The sequence below is a fragment of the Siniperca chuatsi genome, linkage group LG14, assembly GCF_020085105.1.
Source record: "Siniperca chuatsi isolate FFG_IHB_CAS linkage group LG14, ASM2008510v1, whole genome shotgun sequence".
Lineage (NCBI taxonomy): Eukaryota > Metazoa > Chordata > Actinopteri > Centrarchiformes > Sinipercidae > Siniperca > Siniperca chuatsi.
In genome coordinates this window covers 2,560,210-2,577,955 of record NC_058055.1, presented here as the reverse complement: position 1 = coordinate 2,577,955, position 17,746 = coordinate 2,560,210, and the positions used below count along the sequence as shown (strand labels likewise).

The window sequence follows — 17,746 nt, the reverse complement described above, 5'->3', positions numbered from 1 at the left end:
GTTTTGCCTCACTTTTCACAAAGGTTCTGGATCGCTGTCAGATGATGACCCATCAATTAACCCAGGACACCTCTGCTTCACTCAGTGGATTAATCATGTTGTAGGTTAATGTTTTGTCACTTCCTGTTTTATTTTGTAGCTTTGGTTCAAGGAGCACCAGGAGGTAAATGCCATTCTTGAGACTGCATTTGTCAATAGCAGGCTCCACAGATGTTGGTTGCATATTCATTGATGGAGGAAGCAGTCTTGTCAAGACCCAGGCTATTGGTCATGCCGGCCATGGCTACAAATTTAACGGTAATTTCCGGCCTCAAGCAAAGTCTCCAGACTGCTTCTCTTTCTGCTAGCCACCAGCCTGCACCCCAGCCTATGAGCCTACAACCTGCCTGTCCTGAACCCCTAACTAGGCACCTGCCTGGCCTTTGGAGGCCCTCACAGCCATCGGCCTGCACCCCGGCCTGCCATCTATCGGCCTGCACCATCGGTCTCCGCCGCAGGTCTCCAGAAGGGTTTAGTCTTCGCCGCCGGCCTCAAGAAGGCCCCCGTCTTTGCTGCCGGCCTCCAGTTACTCTCCGTCTTCGCCGCCGGCCTCCTGTGACCTTCCTCCTGTGCCACCAGCATTCCGCCAGGCCTCCAGATGGTGATGATCTTCGTCACAGGCCTCATGAGATCAGCTCCACACCTGTCCAGCCCCCGGGCCGTCCGCCCGAGGTCCTCAGCGCCGCACCTGTCCAGCCCCCGGGCCATCCACGCGAGATCCTCAGCTCCGCACCTGTCCAGCCCCCGGGCTGTCCGCCCACCCTGAATTTATATACTTAGCTCCTGAGAATGGCAAAAATCATCCGTATGTTGTTTGTTATGTCCAACACTGTATTTTTATTGATGCTTCTAGACAAGCTATTCTCTCTATTGAGTATGAACAACGGGCATTAGAGTATAGTGTGAGGAAAAAAGCCTAAGTAGGTCTTATTCATTACTTCTACCTAAATAATCTAAATCCTTATCAAAGATATGTAGCTCAAGCAAATATATTCAATTCAATTTTATTTATATAGAAGTTATCTCATTGCACTTTTCCTAAAGAGCAGGTCTAGACCATACTCTTTATAATATTATTTACAGATCCCACCATGAGCAAGCATTTGGCGACAGTGGCAAGAAAAAACTTCCTTTTAACACACACACAGAGAGAGACAGACAGAGAGAGAGAGAGAAAGAAAAAATATACCACCTACCACCTAGAATTTTTTTTTATTAAAGAGTAGAATAGTAATTGTAGTGTTAATATTACTAAGTAAATAATAATAGGAATGAGCTATAGGAAAAATAACGTCAGTATTAGTAACAGAGCCAATAACAACAACTGTAGTAGCAGTTGTCGAGCAGAAACACGGGGGCAGCAGGTGGCCCACAACCACAGATCCAGACTCTGCAGCTCCGGAGGCAGAAATACCTGCTGAAAGCAACAGGAGGAGAGAAACAAAGCACAGAAGATGTCGAGTTACATGCAGTAATGGGATAAAAATGCATACAGATGGAGAGGGAGAGAAGGAGAGAGGAAAGAGGAGCATCATGGGAACTCTCCCAGCAGTCTACAGGCCTATGGCAGCATAACTAAGGGATGGTTCAGGACTCACCCAAGCCAGCCCTAACTATAAGTTTTATCAAAGAGGAAAGTCTTAAGCCTACTCTTTTTGCCACTCCAAAGTCTTGATTTTGTTCTTCTTCAGCCATTCAGAGGTGGACATGCTGGTGTGTTTTGGATCATTGCTGCAGAACCCAAGTTCGCTTCAGCTTCAGGTCACGAACAGATGTACAGACATTCTCCTTCAGGAGTTTTTGGTAGACAGCAGAATTCATGGTTCCATTTATCACAGCAAGTCTTCCAGGTCCTGAAGCAGCAAAACAGCCCCAGACCATCACACTACCACCACCATATTTTACTGTTGGTATGATGTTCTTTTTCTGAAATGCGGCGTTACTTTTATGCCAGATGTAATGGGACACACACCTTCCAAAAAGTTCAACTTTTGTCTCGTCAGTCCACAGAGTATTTTCCCAAAAGTCTTGGGGATCATCAAGATATTTTCTGGCAAAAATGAGACAAGCCTTAATGTTCTTTTTGCTCAGCAGTGGTTTTCGTCTTGGAACTCTGCCATGCAGGCCATTTTTGCCCAGTCTCTTTCTTATGGTAGAGTCATAAACACTGACCTTAACTGAGGCAAGTGAGGCCTGCAGTTCTTTGGATGTTGTTGTGGGGTCTCTGAATGGCTGAAGAAGAACAAAATGAAGACTTTGGAGTGGCCTAGTGGAGATAAGTTGAGCAAACTGTTTGAATGTTTATTCAACACCTGTTGCATAATAGCCAAACCTTATATGGACTCAGATGTGAATTTGATATAGCATTCTAGTGAGGCCGACAGACTTTGGAGTGGCCTAGTCAAAGTCCTGACCTGAATCCTATTGAGATGCTGTGGCATGACCTTAAAAAGGCAGTTCATGCTGAATTACAACAATTCTGCAAAGATGAGTGGGCCAAAATTCCTCCGCTGTAAAAGACTCATTGCAAGTTATCGCAAACGCTTGATTGCAGTTGTTGCTGCTAAGGGTGGCCCAAGCAGTTATTAGGTTTAGGGGGCAATAACTATTTCACACAGGGCCATGTATGTTTGGATTTTTCCCTTAATTATAACAACCTTCATTTAAAAACTGCATTTTGTGTTTACTTGTGTTATCTTTGACTAATATTTAAAGTTGTTTGATGATCTGAAACATTTAAGTGTGACAAACATGCAAAAAAAATATAAATAAAAAAAAAAAAAAAAAAATATATATATATATATATATATATATATATATATATATATATATATATCTTCTCTGTGGCAGTAAACACAAAGGGCCCACTGATAGCTGCTGCGCTACATCATGAGATCCTATAGACATTTATGGCTGACTAGCAGTAACGTAACATTTTAATCAGCATGTATTTTACAGTGGCTACAACTTCAGCTGGCACTACAGTTCCACACACACCGGGGGAGGGGTGTCTCTCAAAACCGAGCCGCCATACTCAGCACTCCTCCAACTAAATGAGGAAGCCTCAACCTGCAAACTGTTTTATACTATTCTATGTAGCAAACATTCTTCTCCATGAACAAAATACTGAGGCTTAAATGCAGTTTTTAATCAACAGCAGTGCTTGAATGTTGCCTCTTTTTTAAGCTAACGTTAACTGAATAAATAATTGAAACTGCCGGTGGCAGTTTATTTTCTGCGTCCGCGCATAACTTAACTTTTACAGAGCTAACTATAGTGTTTTAATGGAGTGCAAAAAATATATTTCACAAATAATGTAATGTTACCCGGAGTGTAAACAAAGAAATCTAACGTTAGGCACCATAATATTTGTTGACTAAGCTAATGTTACCCTACCTACAAAAATGACGTTTTAGGGTAAGCAAGTCTACTGAGAAACGGCTAAAATGTATGATAACTACTTTGTATGACTCATCCTGTTGAACTAAACACATTCATATAGATTCATATTCAAAATTACTTACCCTTGACATTGAGGATGCAAAATGAAAATATTCCTGCATTTCCGTTAAGCTGTTAAGTTCAAATGTCCTGCTCCTTGTGCTTCTAGCAACTTCCATCTTGTTTTTTCTACATCCGGTGGGTGGGTTTGTGACAAACCAGAGAAACTGAAGCTTAAATGTAGATCTTGTTTGGACTCTTTTTTAATGGAAATGAGACAAGTCTGAGAACAGATCAAATATACAGAGTTGAGACTTGAATTTGATCACTGAGACAAATTTCTGATATTGTGCAGGCTCATTTATAAGCCAATCAAGTTTTTGATTGGCTTATAAATGACTTTTGGATCTTACTTATCTCAGGAGCTGATTATCGCAGACAAAATATGATCATTGCAGTGAGAGAAAAAAAAGTAACAATTTTAGATCTTAAATTTGGATCAGGCTGAGTGAGACAAGAGGAAGGCTATTTCTGAGGAGCTGAATTTAAGTATGAGAAAATGGTCAAAATCGCATATTGATGTTAAATTGAGCTCAGTTATGTCTAGAAGAAATAGGCTGGACAAAGAGGATATCTTATTTTGAATTTTCTTTTCTTCTGGGTGGACTGGCAATTGAGCATAAACATTTCTGTGGGATAAAAACAAATCCCTATGGCGATACTCACGAGCATCCAACAGAGCACAGCAAACGTAGGTATTGATTTTTGATTTTCTTTTTTATTATTTTCCCAAAAGAGTTGTGTTCTCTGTTGGGCCTCAGGAGGATAGAGACATTAAAAAGTCCTATGGCTATGTAAAATATTTATAACTAAAAACATCATGAGTGCAGTAAAACAAACAAGTCATGGGAAACTTTAGCAACAGAAAAATGGATGGAAAAATAAAGAAAAAGAGTTTTCTTCATCTTGGGATAGGCCACCTAACCAAGACGACCTCGAGTGCCTTTTCACATCCAGCTGAACCTGACCCTCTTCAAGAGCCACATAAGCCACAATGCACACTAAGCTTGCAGCTCCTCTAATTTTATGAGGACAAGATGATGGATTTCGCTGTGACACTTCCTGGTTTGATCAGGCACTAAGGTTGCAGCTTCCAAATACTCTAGATTCAAACAAAGCCAAACAAGCTTGTTTGCTGCAAATTATAAGTAGATGGCTATGCTGGTTTCAGTATTTTGTGCTCAACTGTCACCTTCATTAGTTTCGTTGATCTTTTTTTTCCTAAGATTGTTACAGTGACAGACTGTAGAGAAGGACAGGAAAGGCAGGAGAGAGAGGGGATGACATGCAGCCACATGCTGTAATCGAACCTGTGTGGTTTGGACTCAGCCTTAAGAATAAGCTCTCTACCAGGTGAGCTACTGGGGCGCCCCAATTTCATTGATCTTAAGTGACAGTGTAATAGAACAATACAGCCTCCAAAATGCAATTAATCCCATAGTCTGGAGTGACCTGAAATTGTGCATGTCTGTGTTAGCTTTGATTTTAGGGACACTGGCCTATAACATCAGGCAAAATCTTTTATCTTTCCAGCAGTGTCACTGTATTCAGTCTCTGGTGTATGGAGCAACTCTCAGCTGTAGAGAGCAGATGTTTGCATGAATTAAATATTTGTTGAGGCTGAAGTAGAGCAGTGGGGTACCAACTGCAAAGCCATTTTTCTGTCACTGCTTAAAAAATACAATAAAATCCACAATACCTGAAATACATTACATATCATGGACAGGCTTTATATTATTTATTGCACAGTAAAGCATTGCTCTAGGTCATAAGCATCACTGTCAGTGACAACTCACAGTGGAAACCTCCAGATAACTGTATCATCTATACAGCAAATGAATAAACTGCTTTTGCATGTAACTACAGTATGCAATTAACATTCATGGTGGAGGAAGAAAAACAGATTCAGAGCGTTATTGCAGACCTCCTGCTGCAGTTGCACATAATTGATGTAAAAATACACTGTATTCAGGCTTGAAGACACACTGGTGTCATTTAGAGAACTGCAGTTAGGGGTTGTTGGTAATATAGAGGACAGACCGCAATGAGTTCCAAGGTCAGGACTTCTGTGGGATCAAAAAATCTAAAGGTTTGACTTGTTTCTAGATAGGTGCCATTGTAAGCAACTATGCTGTTTGTGCACCTTGGAAAAGTTTGTTGGCAGTACAGTATAGCAAAAGATTTGATTTGTTCATATTCAAACAGAAGTTATTACATTGCACTTTTCCTATAGATCAGGTCTAGACCGTACGCTTTATTATTATATTTAATATTATTGAACAGTATTGAACTTACATGCCACAGGCTGTTCACCTTGGAGACCTGCTGGGTACGGCCTGGCGTGACATTTACATATGTACATTCAACATGAAAACCCCCCTAAAAACATCAAAAACACCACACGATCTTAAGATACAACATTTTATTATTGTCAGTCTTAAATATGAGCACACACTTTGCATCAAGAAAATACATATGAACCAACAATCCTTTACAGTGCAGGGACTCAAATAGCATGATATCCCCCTCCACTTGGGAACAATCCAATCTGAAGAGAGCCCTGTGAACTTGTAGCCAGGCAAGGGGAAGAATTTTATTTATCTGAATCATCCAAAATAAATCCCAACAGATCATGTGACTACTTCATGCGTCTGCTATGATAATCCCCGGGCAGCTGAGACAAAGGTTTGATTTCTCATGTCTAACTAAAGTTCACATCCAAAAATGAAATCTCTTCCAGACTCCAATACAAATCACACAAATGTCACAAAACACCTAAAATTAACAGTAATATCTGGTAGGTGCAATACAAACTCAGTCATTTTTTCTTAAATGGTATCACATTTTCTTCAAAGACAGCTCTCTTGCCTTGCACATATGGAGACAAAAAAAGAAATATACCCATAGCTTTTTTCCCCAACTCAGCCCATGTTTGCTTGGGTTGAGAGAGAATGAGTTCTGCAATCCTCTTCAAACAGACAATGGAATTGGTCATATCAACATAAATATGCAGTGCTACTGCCAAAATATAAGCCTTCATGGGCTGTGATTCAGAATTGGCTGACTGGAGTCAGACAGAAACAGGAAAAGTTATGTGTATTCAGGCCTTCTCAATGCAGTTTGCTAGCTGAACTTTGTGGGAGGATCAGAAATATTTTACTAGTGTATTTCCTAGATCCTCTCCCCGGTTTGCTAGGTTTTATCATTATAAGTTTGGCTTGAATGGGACTTGCAGTGTGTCTTGCATATCCTTTTTAAAAGTCATGCTTGGTGGGAGTTTGGAGCATTTGCATTTGCTCTAATAAGACAGCACAGAGGCTGACTTTTTTAATGTCATGCAGACAGAAACTGAAGTATGACTGCCTACTGTTTGTCTGAGAGGTGAATAATTATTTTCAATTATGGAAGTTGCCTATTTCCCAATGAAATTGAGGTCAACTCCTGCTCCTGTTCAGTTTGCTTGACCACGATGCATGCTATATGCAGCTGTTGGAATTGTACAGCATAGGGAGAAACAACCAATGTTCAATTTTTAACTTTATTTAACTCCTGAAGAGACTGGTTGCAAAAACATGTTGTTACTGTATTTAGCAAAGAGCTGCAATCATCACACTGGGTGAGACTTATTATATCCCCTTCAGTTTTACAATGCAGAATGAGTCCAGTTAACAACAGGACGATATGAGTGCCAACTGAGAGCTTATTAGAGTTTTCTCAACTAAATGAGCCATAGCATGGCACATATCTGTGTTGTGCAAAACAAAACATCACAGTCTCACTAAATGTAATGAGATTGTGTTTATATATCTGCTCTGCAAGCCAGCTTGTCTAACCTTGAGGCAACCAGTGCCCATAATGCATCGAGAGCACTGGTGCTAAGTAATACAAAAGGCCTCAGGTCACAAAACAATCAGAACTAAGACTTTAAAGAAGAAGCCTGCATTGGTTTTCTCCACATGCCTATTCTTGTAACGTTTGGAACAGCAGGGATTTGAGAACAAGGAAATGAAGATGATACTTTTCTGTTAGCTGCACGTGGCTCAGACCAAGGCCAAAACTTTAGGAATATGATCTAGCGGGATTTCCGGCAGAAATCTGACAGCTGCTGACTGTTTTCTCTCTCCACTGAAGAGGCAGAATACCTCATCCTCAGATCACAGATTAGACTGCTCTTTGCCTCTGTTTCTCCTTCAGCTCAGTGCTTCACAGTTTACAACATTTTGTCTGTGACCACAGATCTCATCAGAGTTAATAAACAATACTTGTTTGATATTAACAATTAGCAGGGTTCCTCTTAATGATGCATCTAAAGTCAGAACATTAATTTGCGCAAATTTGGTTTGAAGTCTCTCATGCAGCCTTAAAGGTGGGGTATGCAATTGTGGAAAAATCCAATACCATGACAAATACCATGCTATAGAGCGAACAACGGTACAGCAAGTAATGTTAGCTAGGTTGTGGGTTAGCAAACTGTCGCTACAGCTGCTGCTGCGAAGCTAACAGAGAGGACGAGACGAGCCAGCACAGCAGCTCCAGACAGCGATACTCACAACTCTCCTGCTGCTGTAGCTAACATCACAACAACAGCAGATCTTGGCAAACTAGTAAGTCAGCTGAATGTCCGCGGGCAAGTCATTTAACGTTACCTGACACACAAATCATGTCTGGAATGGCGGGAATAGTGTTGTGTGGCTCGGTCCGAAAGTCTTTGTTTGTTTCCCATTCAGGGGCTGTATAAAAACAGTTTTTTTCAGCGCACACACTGAACGGACAGCTAGCGGACTGTGAGGAGATATTTGCTGAATTTGACAAAAAGACATGTATTGGATTAGAATTGCATACCCCACCTTTAACTCTGACTCCCTGCAATAGTGACCATATGGCATTTCCATTACTAGGTGGATTATTAGGTGAAGTCAGCTATACAACCACCTCCTTGCCTCTGGTTACGTGTGAAAAAAAGCATTCATTTTTATTTCATCTAGAGATACATATTATATTTTGACAGCAGCCCTGCTGGTTTGTACGATGTCTATATTCTAAAGATAAGCACTTACATGGGTTTGTCCTCAGTACAAGTCTGACTGGCTCGAGAAATATACTGTATTTTATATGACTTCAATAAAATAACATCACAGTTATTAAGGACAAAGAAAATAAACTGCAAACATTCAACTCTGTCTGCACTGTCCTTTCAGAAACCTGTGGAGTGCTAGGATACTCCTGGAGAAACAATAGTGGCCATACAGCGGTGTGGTATAGCAAGGGTTTCTGTGAATGAGCCTCGCTTACATTGTCATTACAGCGCACACAAATGCACATCCATGACTACATCTAAATTATTATTTTAAGGTGGTAATTGCTGTGCCGTTAGATAATTGGAGTTTAATAACTGCTCAGAGGTAGTAAAAAAAAATGAAAATAAATGACCCAGTTTTTACAATGTGTGCTTGGCTGCTACAAAAGAATTGTAGGCAGAAATATACAACAAACTGTCTTACTTCAGTAGAATATGTGGCGTGTGTGCGTGTGTTTGTGTGTGAGAGAAAGAGAAGAAGTGAGGTGTGTGTTTTTGTTAATTGATTTCTAGACAAACTATTAAGCAAGTTGTGTTCACATTCGGCTCCTTTTCAACCTTTCAAGTGAACTCCGAGCGATGAGTGTGATTGTTTGTGCATATTGACAGCAACCACTTCACACAAAGCCCTCTGAAGGGATCGCAGCACAGACCTCCTTGGGAGGTGATCTGACTTCAGTTCATCTTAAATGTGGTTAATCTTGTGGCAACATGACTGTGCAAAATAGACATGAGATCAGTGGTGCCATCCTTCAAGCCAGGATGGAATAATTACCATGTCATTTCCAAACATCACTGTGCTGGAGATGAATAATAGTCTGCAGTGACTGTCTCTCTCTCTCTCTCTCTCTCTCTCTCTATCTTGTGTGTGAAAACCATGATTAGCCTGTCAGATTCAGCTGATGATTACACTGATCAATTTCAATAATGGCCCTATCTGTTTCATGCCATTTTGATTTGGATATTGGCTCTCCTTCATTTTTTACATCAAGGAGCACAAACCTTGTTATCCCCAAGAGCCACAAAGGGGCTGAGTTCAAAAGAGAAATTGAGGTGCACATGGGTATTGGACTATGACCTCACCAGAACTGAGGCAAGCTTAGGAAAAACATCCAAATGTTCTTTTCAGAGAGGAAAAGATGAACATGAACCGAGCAGAGGTCATTGGTTCTGGCTCACCTTTCTCCTTTTGGGCCTGCTCAGCGTCGACTGAGCACACATTAATTAACCATATGTGAAAACACACTCAATCAGAGCTGTGGATTCATAAGAAGCGCATCGTTGCCCCACCATTAAACAGGCACACAAACTAATTTCTTTTAATTCACTGTTCCTGTTTGATGTTGTGTTAATGGAATCCTCCAAATCATTTAGAGCTGCACACAATCCGATGATGTGGAGTGCAGCTCTCATAGAAACCAACAGTCAATAGATGGTTGTGTTTGTACGTCACAAACACTGATGCTTTTTGCAAGTGAGACGTTGCGTTTAAAAAATTCCCTCCCACATTGCAAAACCAGTAGCCTAACATCAAATCTTGCTTTTTTGTTGTTGTCACTCAGTTGTTTTCCACTGCTGGGGGGAACCTGAGTGTGGTCTGGCAGTTGGGGTGAATTGTTTGCCAACACAAGACGTGAAAAAGATAAATCACTGGCTTTAATTCTTGCTGCCTTGTTGTGAGAGGTTTCTGATTGTTGCATAAAGTCCTCACACTCACAATAAAATAAGGTAACGGACGTCCATCATTTGTTTGCTGTCTCTCAAAACACCAGTGGAACTCTGTCTGTGCTGATCTCTCTCCATAATAAAACACAGAAATGATTTTCTTGTTTTCTCACATCTCCTGTCTTTTCTAAAAATGCAAGCTTCATATCAAGTGACAAGAGCAGTTGTAGCCTTTTTGCTCGAACATCTGATCAATCTCGGTTATTGAAATTGGCTCACATACTGTACAGTAAGCCTGCAGTTCTTTTCTTTTCAATAAGAGCTGGAAATGTCACTTTCAGATGAGCATTTCACAGTCATTAACCACATACTGTACATTTTGGTTTAAAGGTATCTATGATTTTAGATTTTTTTTTCCAAAGGGCCCCCATGTTAAACCCATATTATAACACAACCCTCTTGTTTGTGAAAAGACAATACTATGGAAAAAGGGTAAATGCATTTTGTTTTGTGTTGAGACTAGAAAACAGAAATCCTGTTAAGTATGGTGCTGTATAAACTACTCAAGTCTTTGGGTTATTGGTGTCTAAATACATGCAAAAAGTGTTTATTTTCTATTAACATGATTTTACTGAGTGGTCTCTAACCCTCTAGTGCTGGTTTGGAACATGAACAGGAACATTTTCTCAAATAACTGTGTTGTGTAGAAATGGCATGATGTTCACACAAGTAGCAACAGCATTAATACATTTGCATCACTTAAGTCAGACGTCGACTCCACACAAGTGGACTAAACTCTCTCTCCATTTTTAACTACTTAATTATAACATAATTATTCTTGACACCATGTTTGTGTACAATTGTACTGGTAAAAAAAAGACAACAAAGACATAATATTTGTCCTAAATAATTACAACTTCATATTTTTCCTTCTCAAAAATATTTAAAACTAAACATAATTGAAAAAAAAAATTAAAAGATTAGCATAACACAACTGCAAGTATATCACTATAATGCTGAGAACAAAAATACTTAGAGGTCAAAAACAATTCTGCTTTCAACAACCAGACTGAATGATAATTATTATACATTAAGATATGATAATACCAGGCTTTCAGCCTCAGGGTAACCTAAATTTCTTCTGCTTCACTGTCTCGGTTTGACTTTGAGATTTTTAACATTCACCTCTCATACTTGCTGTACATTTGCCTCCTGGAGTTGACATGAATATGCAATGTGGTTAAAAAATGAAGACAAATCCTTTTGAATAAGAGACACCACATTTAAAAAATTATTTTTTTTCCGAGACATATACATAAAAAGAGACAATCCAGAATAATATAATTTAGAGAGAAAGAAATTATAATTTAATTAAAATGTGAAACATTTGTTACATCCTTGAAATCTAAAAATAAAAACAACTGAAACTTTTGTTACGTACTTATTTAGTGGGTCAACATCATTATGTAGCAGGATGCTTCATGCACTTACTGTGCATCAGTTTATGGTTCCGGTTGGGAAAAAAAAAAAAACACACACACACACACACACACACACACACACACACACACACACACACACACAATACTTGTGTTCAAATCCATTCCTCTTCAAAATCTGAGCAGGAACGGCAGAAACACTATGAAGAGGAGACAGGTGTGTGAGTGCACTCCCATTGCGCCGCCGCTGCCATCCTGAACTGCTCTCGGTCCTGACAGGGGGAACAGAAGGGGAAAAACACCTGGGTAAGTTTTACTATTGAAGATTGTTTTTTCCTTTGTATTAGCACTGGAGGTACGTAAATTATTATATTGACTTCCTATCTGCTGATAAGATTACTGTGACTTTAATGTCCACACAGCTTAGCTGGTGGAATTTGATGATGTGTGTTGATGATGATGAATGATGAAAAGTTTGAAATAGTTTAAAGCGCTCACTGGCAACATATTCCATTTCTTTTTCTACAATATCTGTATCTGCTCATTGCAACTAAAACATGATTCATGTTTTTTTATGGTTATGTTTATGCACTCACAGCACGTGGTTAAGGTTAGGGAAAGATTGTGGGCTTAAATACTGAAATCCAGGGGGCAATTATGTTTCCTCACAAATTGATTGAGCAAATTAGTTGTATTATGTAATTTCTAGGAGACAATGTTGGGATTAGGACATCCAGAGGACACAGTAATAAAACATTTTAATTGTTTGTTGGATGAAGTTGATTTCAACTTAAACCAATGCCTATGCAAAATAGAGACTACACCAGTGGTATGGAGTACCTCAAGGTTCTATCATGAGGTCCTTCTTTGTTTTCAGTCTATGTCCCCAATATATATATTGTTGACATCATTATTACTTTGCAATGCTTAGCACATGCAGCCAAATCTTCCCGGCCCCCTAAAGGTGTGACATTATTTGAGGACTACTTTTGCATTCCCTCGCAATATATTTTGTGTTACCTTGCAATACTTTTCTTCTTCCATTCATTCTGAGCCATATGTCTATTTCTGCTCAGCTGCTCCCAACGAAACAGTTACTGTACTCTGTACAGTACTGTACCTCAGAGGAACAAATAGCAACAGGCCTTCTACCAAACCCTGTTTCAGCACTGAAGGTTACTTTAATTAGTTTTGTGCAAAGAACAGAGGAGCCTGTGCAGAAGCACAAAAAGCTTTCCAACCTGCGTTGGTCTGCGTTCCTGATGAATCTCTGCAAGTGGTTCAGTGCTGTCTGCTCTCTGTGACAGAACCACAGACTCTGTTTGCAGCATTTCAGTCGCCTTCTTGTTTGTTGCTTTTTTTTGTCTCGTACAAATACAGCACATTAGCTTTATGAGGCAGATTCAGCTGCACATCTGTAATTCTGCCTCTGGGCTACAGTCCAGTACAGAGGACAGTAAATGTTATAATAATAATAATAATAATAATAATAATAATAATAATAATAATAACCTTTAAGAAAACTAAAAGAAATGCAGCTCAAGGTGCTTTACAACAAAGACAATTACATGCACCGAGTGCTTCATATAAAAAACAACAGAATGAACATAAAAACAGGGATAGAATGCCAAAGTTAATGTAAAATAAAGTAAAAATAAGATGAGAATAGAATATGTGCATCTTCACATGAAAATAGACATGGAATTATAGAATGACATACTTATTGTAAAATAAAAATGAGGAGTACATATCATAAAGTGGGAAACCCACTAAAACCCACTAAATAATAATAAAAATAATAAATAAAAATTAAGTTAAGAAGTAAAAACATAAAATGCATAAAATCTAGTAAAATATAGCATCTTAAAAGAAGTGCAGCAGTGCATAAATGCAGAGCAAAGAGCTAAAGAGTTCCCTGCCTGTATCAGGAAAGTCATATCTAGCTAAAGGCTAAAGTGAAGAGATACATTTTTAGCTTTCTTTTAAAAATATTTAGCGAGCTTCCCTGATATCTACAGGTAGTGTGTTCCAGAGCTTTGGGGCGTAACTGACAAAGGCTGCGTCCCCGATTTTCTTTCAGCTGTTGCTGGGAACCTCCAGGTAACCAGCAGCAGATGATCGCAGTGTTCTTTGTATATAAGGAGGAGGACTTTAAAATCAGTTCTAAATGTTACAGGAAGCCAGTGCAGAGAAGCTAAAACTGGACTAATGGGCTCTCTCCTCCTGGTTCTGGCTAATAGCTGGGCTGAGTTTTGAATGAGCTGAAGACTCGTAACCTCAGATTTAATCCAGGGAGTCAGTTTCTGCAGATTATTAAACAAAATTTCTCTTTTTGTTTTAGGGCAAACATACATTGTGTGCTCTAATGATGTCACCAAGTGGCAGCATGTATGGTGAGAATAGTAATGGACCAAGGCAGCTCCCTTGTGCAACCCCATAACGTAAAACTTCCTTCCTTTGATGTTTTGAACCAGTCAGAAAGACCAACCAATTTTTTAAGACGATTGATTAAGATGTCCTGGTCAGTCGTATCAAACACTGCGCTTAGGACTAAGAGGACAAGAATTGAGACCTTAATTTCATCAGATTTTAGTCTGAGGTCACTGATTACTTCAGTAAGAGCAGTTTCAGGTCTGTGGTAAGTTCTAAAGGGTTTACTGCTTTCAACTATTCACGGATAAAACCGACAGCATCCTGCAGATTACCGTGCTGCTTTCTTCTGGAGAGACCTCTCGATCTAAGAATTCGTTTCAGTTTACTTTCACTAATTACATAACCATGCCTGCCTATTGAGGAGTTGTACTGTATCAGCATACTTAAGGCCCAGTTCAAAGTAAAGTTCAATCAGCTGATATACTGTTGCGTTGTGTTCGGAGCAGCTGAGCAGAAATAAACAAATGGCTCTGAAGGACTGGAGGAAGAAAAGTATTGCAAGGTAACGCAAAACATATTGCAAGGAAATGCAAAAGAAGTCCTCAAAAAAATTCTCGCCGTGACCTTTGGGGGCTCTGTATAAATCCTGTATCTGTAAAATAGTTTCAGTATTTCATAAGTCGTAAGTTAATCAAACGTATGGTTTTCTAATAAGTCTGATTTATTCTTGCAGATTTATTCTTGCTAAAGTAAAGACATTTCTTTTACAATCAGTATATAATTGACAAGCATCATGTTGTGAATACTTATTTTTATGTATAATTTTTGGATGGTAATGGCAGATGGAAGCAGGAAACCAGAGCCAGGAAGCAATCTTTGTTGGAAACTATAAATAAACACCATATCAAATGACAATGGTACATACAGTAAAAGCTTCCATTAGTGGGGCAGAATGTGAACATTTAGTGCTGCAGATAGCACCCATTTTTTGGTGTGATGATCAAAGTGACATGGTCTGCAGCATCAAACGCTACACTAAGGTTAAAGGATTCACACAACACAACATTACTCATCGTCTATTGCTTACAGGCCATTCTCAGTTTAACAAAGGCATTCTTAGTACTGAGAACTGCTCCAAAAACCCACAGGATTTTGTTAAAATGATGCTTTGATTTGCTTTGATTTGCTTTGGTTAGTTGTAACCGGGAGTCAGATCTAATCTTAGTGATGTTTTGGTTAATATTTGTCCAGGTCTGACTACAGTACAAAATGATAAATATAGTACATATAGTGTAAAAATATGTGTAGCACTTACAGTGTGATAGCACACTTGTTGGAAATATATTTTTCAGCATGTTGCCATTTCTACCGACTGTGTACCGACCGTCACTGAAGAAAGAGCCAGAAATTATCTAATGTGGATCAAATCAATCTTTCGAGTTTCATTTATCTAATAAAACTGGTTCACCTGATTCTTATTTACCAGGCTACAACCTTGGTACATTAAAATACATAATGCTTTATCTTATTTTCCTTAGATTTAATAAAAATGCAAGCCAGTGTCTCAGTAACTTATAAAAAAATGTCAGCTTTATTCTTTAGTATTTAATGCACCTGTAGTATTCTAGTATTAGTGTTACACTGTTTGCACAGTTTTATGAAATTCCCAGGAATCTACTGCTAAAATGCAATACAGTTTGATGACACAAAAACTAAAAGCCATAATATTTTCATCATGCTCTCTTCAGGGATGAAAAATCATTTTAAATGAATGCATTGTATGAGGATTGAGGACAAATTTGTACTTTTTACTTTGAAGCTTGTAACACAATGACTACTCATTTCCCCTGGATTTCCATGAGTTCACCACAGTTTCCTTTGGGGCATCTATCCAATTACTCTGCCACAGTGGATTATCCCTAATCCTGCATATGGCTAATTAGAATAATGACGTTCACTCATAGTCAAAATCAAAGCCATTAATACAATTGTGTTAATGGAGTGGGTTTACTTACAAGATGCTGCAACCACCAGTCACAAGGACACATTAAATGACAAGATGGGTGAGGTGTTTATCTCGCCACAGCTCCTGTGTTTGTTTATTATGTTTATCACTATTTGCAGATACAAGAAATATTTCAGCCTTCAGTGAGGTTCAACAGCTTTCTGTGTTTGCTTTCACTATCTTCTGTGTAGGATGTACAGTTGAAATACAATAACTAGAGGTACAAACAATCACACAAGCAGAAATGATGATAGTGAAAGATGATGAATACTTACATTGGAAAAAGAGCGTGCAAAAATCAAAATGAAGCCATGTCAGACAGAGAGGCGGTTAGGTTTGCAAAGGAGAAAGATGAAACATGGTAAGCGAAATGGGCTGCAATGACCATTTTCACAAAGATTCACATGACATTTTTATGGCGGTTTGCTTTGCCATTCCTCTTCTTCGAAGATGCTGCTTGCCAAACAACAGCTTTAATGTGTCAATTCATGAAGAGAACAAATATTCTTAAAGTACTGTTATTAAAGTATTACAGTACAATTTTGACAGGATCAAAAAGCCCAGAAATGATTTGTCTCTTCTTGTCAAACACTGTGTATAGTGCCAGTGACACTGCAGCCTAACTTCCAGTTTGTGAAAATGGCAATGTTTGTCATGTGCCAGCATGCAGTTAATACTTTTAATACACAACAGTTGAAGTGCATGCTGGTGCAGAATACTAACCTTGCAATAGCGTTGAGCTAGTGGGTTCAATTACCACTACACCAGGGGAACAAATGGAACAGAGCAACATATCGGAACCAGAACAGCAACACATCATTGACAACACTTGTGAAAAGCATGAAAAGTAGGCTGCTGAATGGACTTTTACATTGTGGCTGCACAGTTGATACTTGAGTGTTCAACCTGATAATAATGCCAACACCCATTCATCAAAGTACAGGTGGTGTCAAAAGTTTATTTTAAAGCTGAAACGCTAAAGTACTTAAATTCTGACAACCGCTCAGTGGTGATAAGTGGTAATCAAGATTCTTGATTGCAGTGACACATTTGGTGAAATGTGATTATTTCTTTGGTTTGAAGGAAGCCCCAGCTGGCCCAAAAAAGCCCCTTTCTGACATGGAATATGTAACATTGCCCGCTTCATCCATCTGTTTAAGTGATGGCTTTTTGTCATTCAGACAGAGGTGTCTTTTACTTAAATTTTCCTTATGGCTTCATTCTGACATGATAGGACATTTACAGAAAGAGCCACAAAGCGCATATCAGATATTTGGCACCTTTTCTGTTCTCTCAAAGGCTGAATCATGACCATCATAAGTGCAAAGGATGCTTGCCTCTTCACAGGGAATCTCCTAATAAATCTTCTGATCAATTCCATCATTAAATAGAGAATTCTGCTGCCTTTTTTGTAAAGTCTCCATAGAATGACAAGACGTTAAGTTGGGACTCTCATCTAATTCCTGTAGACTTTAAAGACTGACCTGATAAGAGAAGAATGCCCACCATTTATCACTGGCTCAGTCACAGTGTTTTTCCTCGGGGTGCATAAGAGTTTACAAGTAAGCGATACATGTATTATGGCAATACTCTTAATAAGGCGACCACAGCATGAAATGAATTACTCTGTGCATGTTTTACTTTGCA

The 17,746-nt window shown here is 39.0% G+C and overlaps 1 protein-coding gene across 5 annotated transcripts in view; it reads right to left on the bottom strand.

Moving 5' to 3' along the window:
- Positions 1 to 10,858: 10,858 nt before the first annotated feature.
- Positions 10,859 to 17,746, bottom strand: part of ntm (neurotrimin) — a 424,793-nt gene continuing 417,905 nt past the window's right edge. For 2 of the 5 annotated variants that reach the window (XM_044222736.1, XM_044222740.1), the window contains 2 exons: positions 16,823 to 16,858; positions 10,859 to 11,993 (listed from right to left, as the gene is read on the bottom strand). In XM_044222736.1, coding sequence (XP_044078671.1) covers positions 11,893 to 11,993; positions 16,823 to 16,858 — 137 coding nt within the window. In that variant the 3' untranslated portion in view covers positions 10,859 to 11,892. Of the gene's footprint in view, positions 11,994 to 16,822; positions 16,873 to 17,746 lie in introns of those variants that run through there. The other 3 variants (XM_044222737.1, XM_044222738.1, XM_044222739.1) reach the window with 3 other exon arrangements.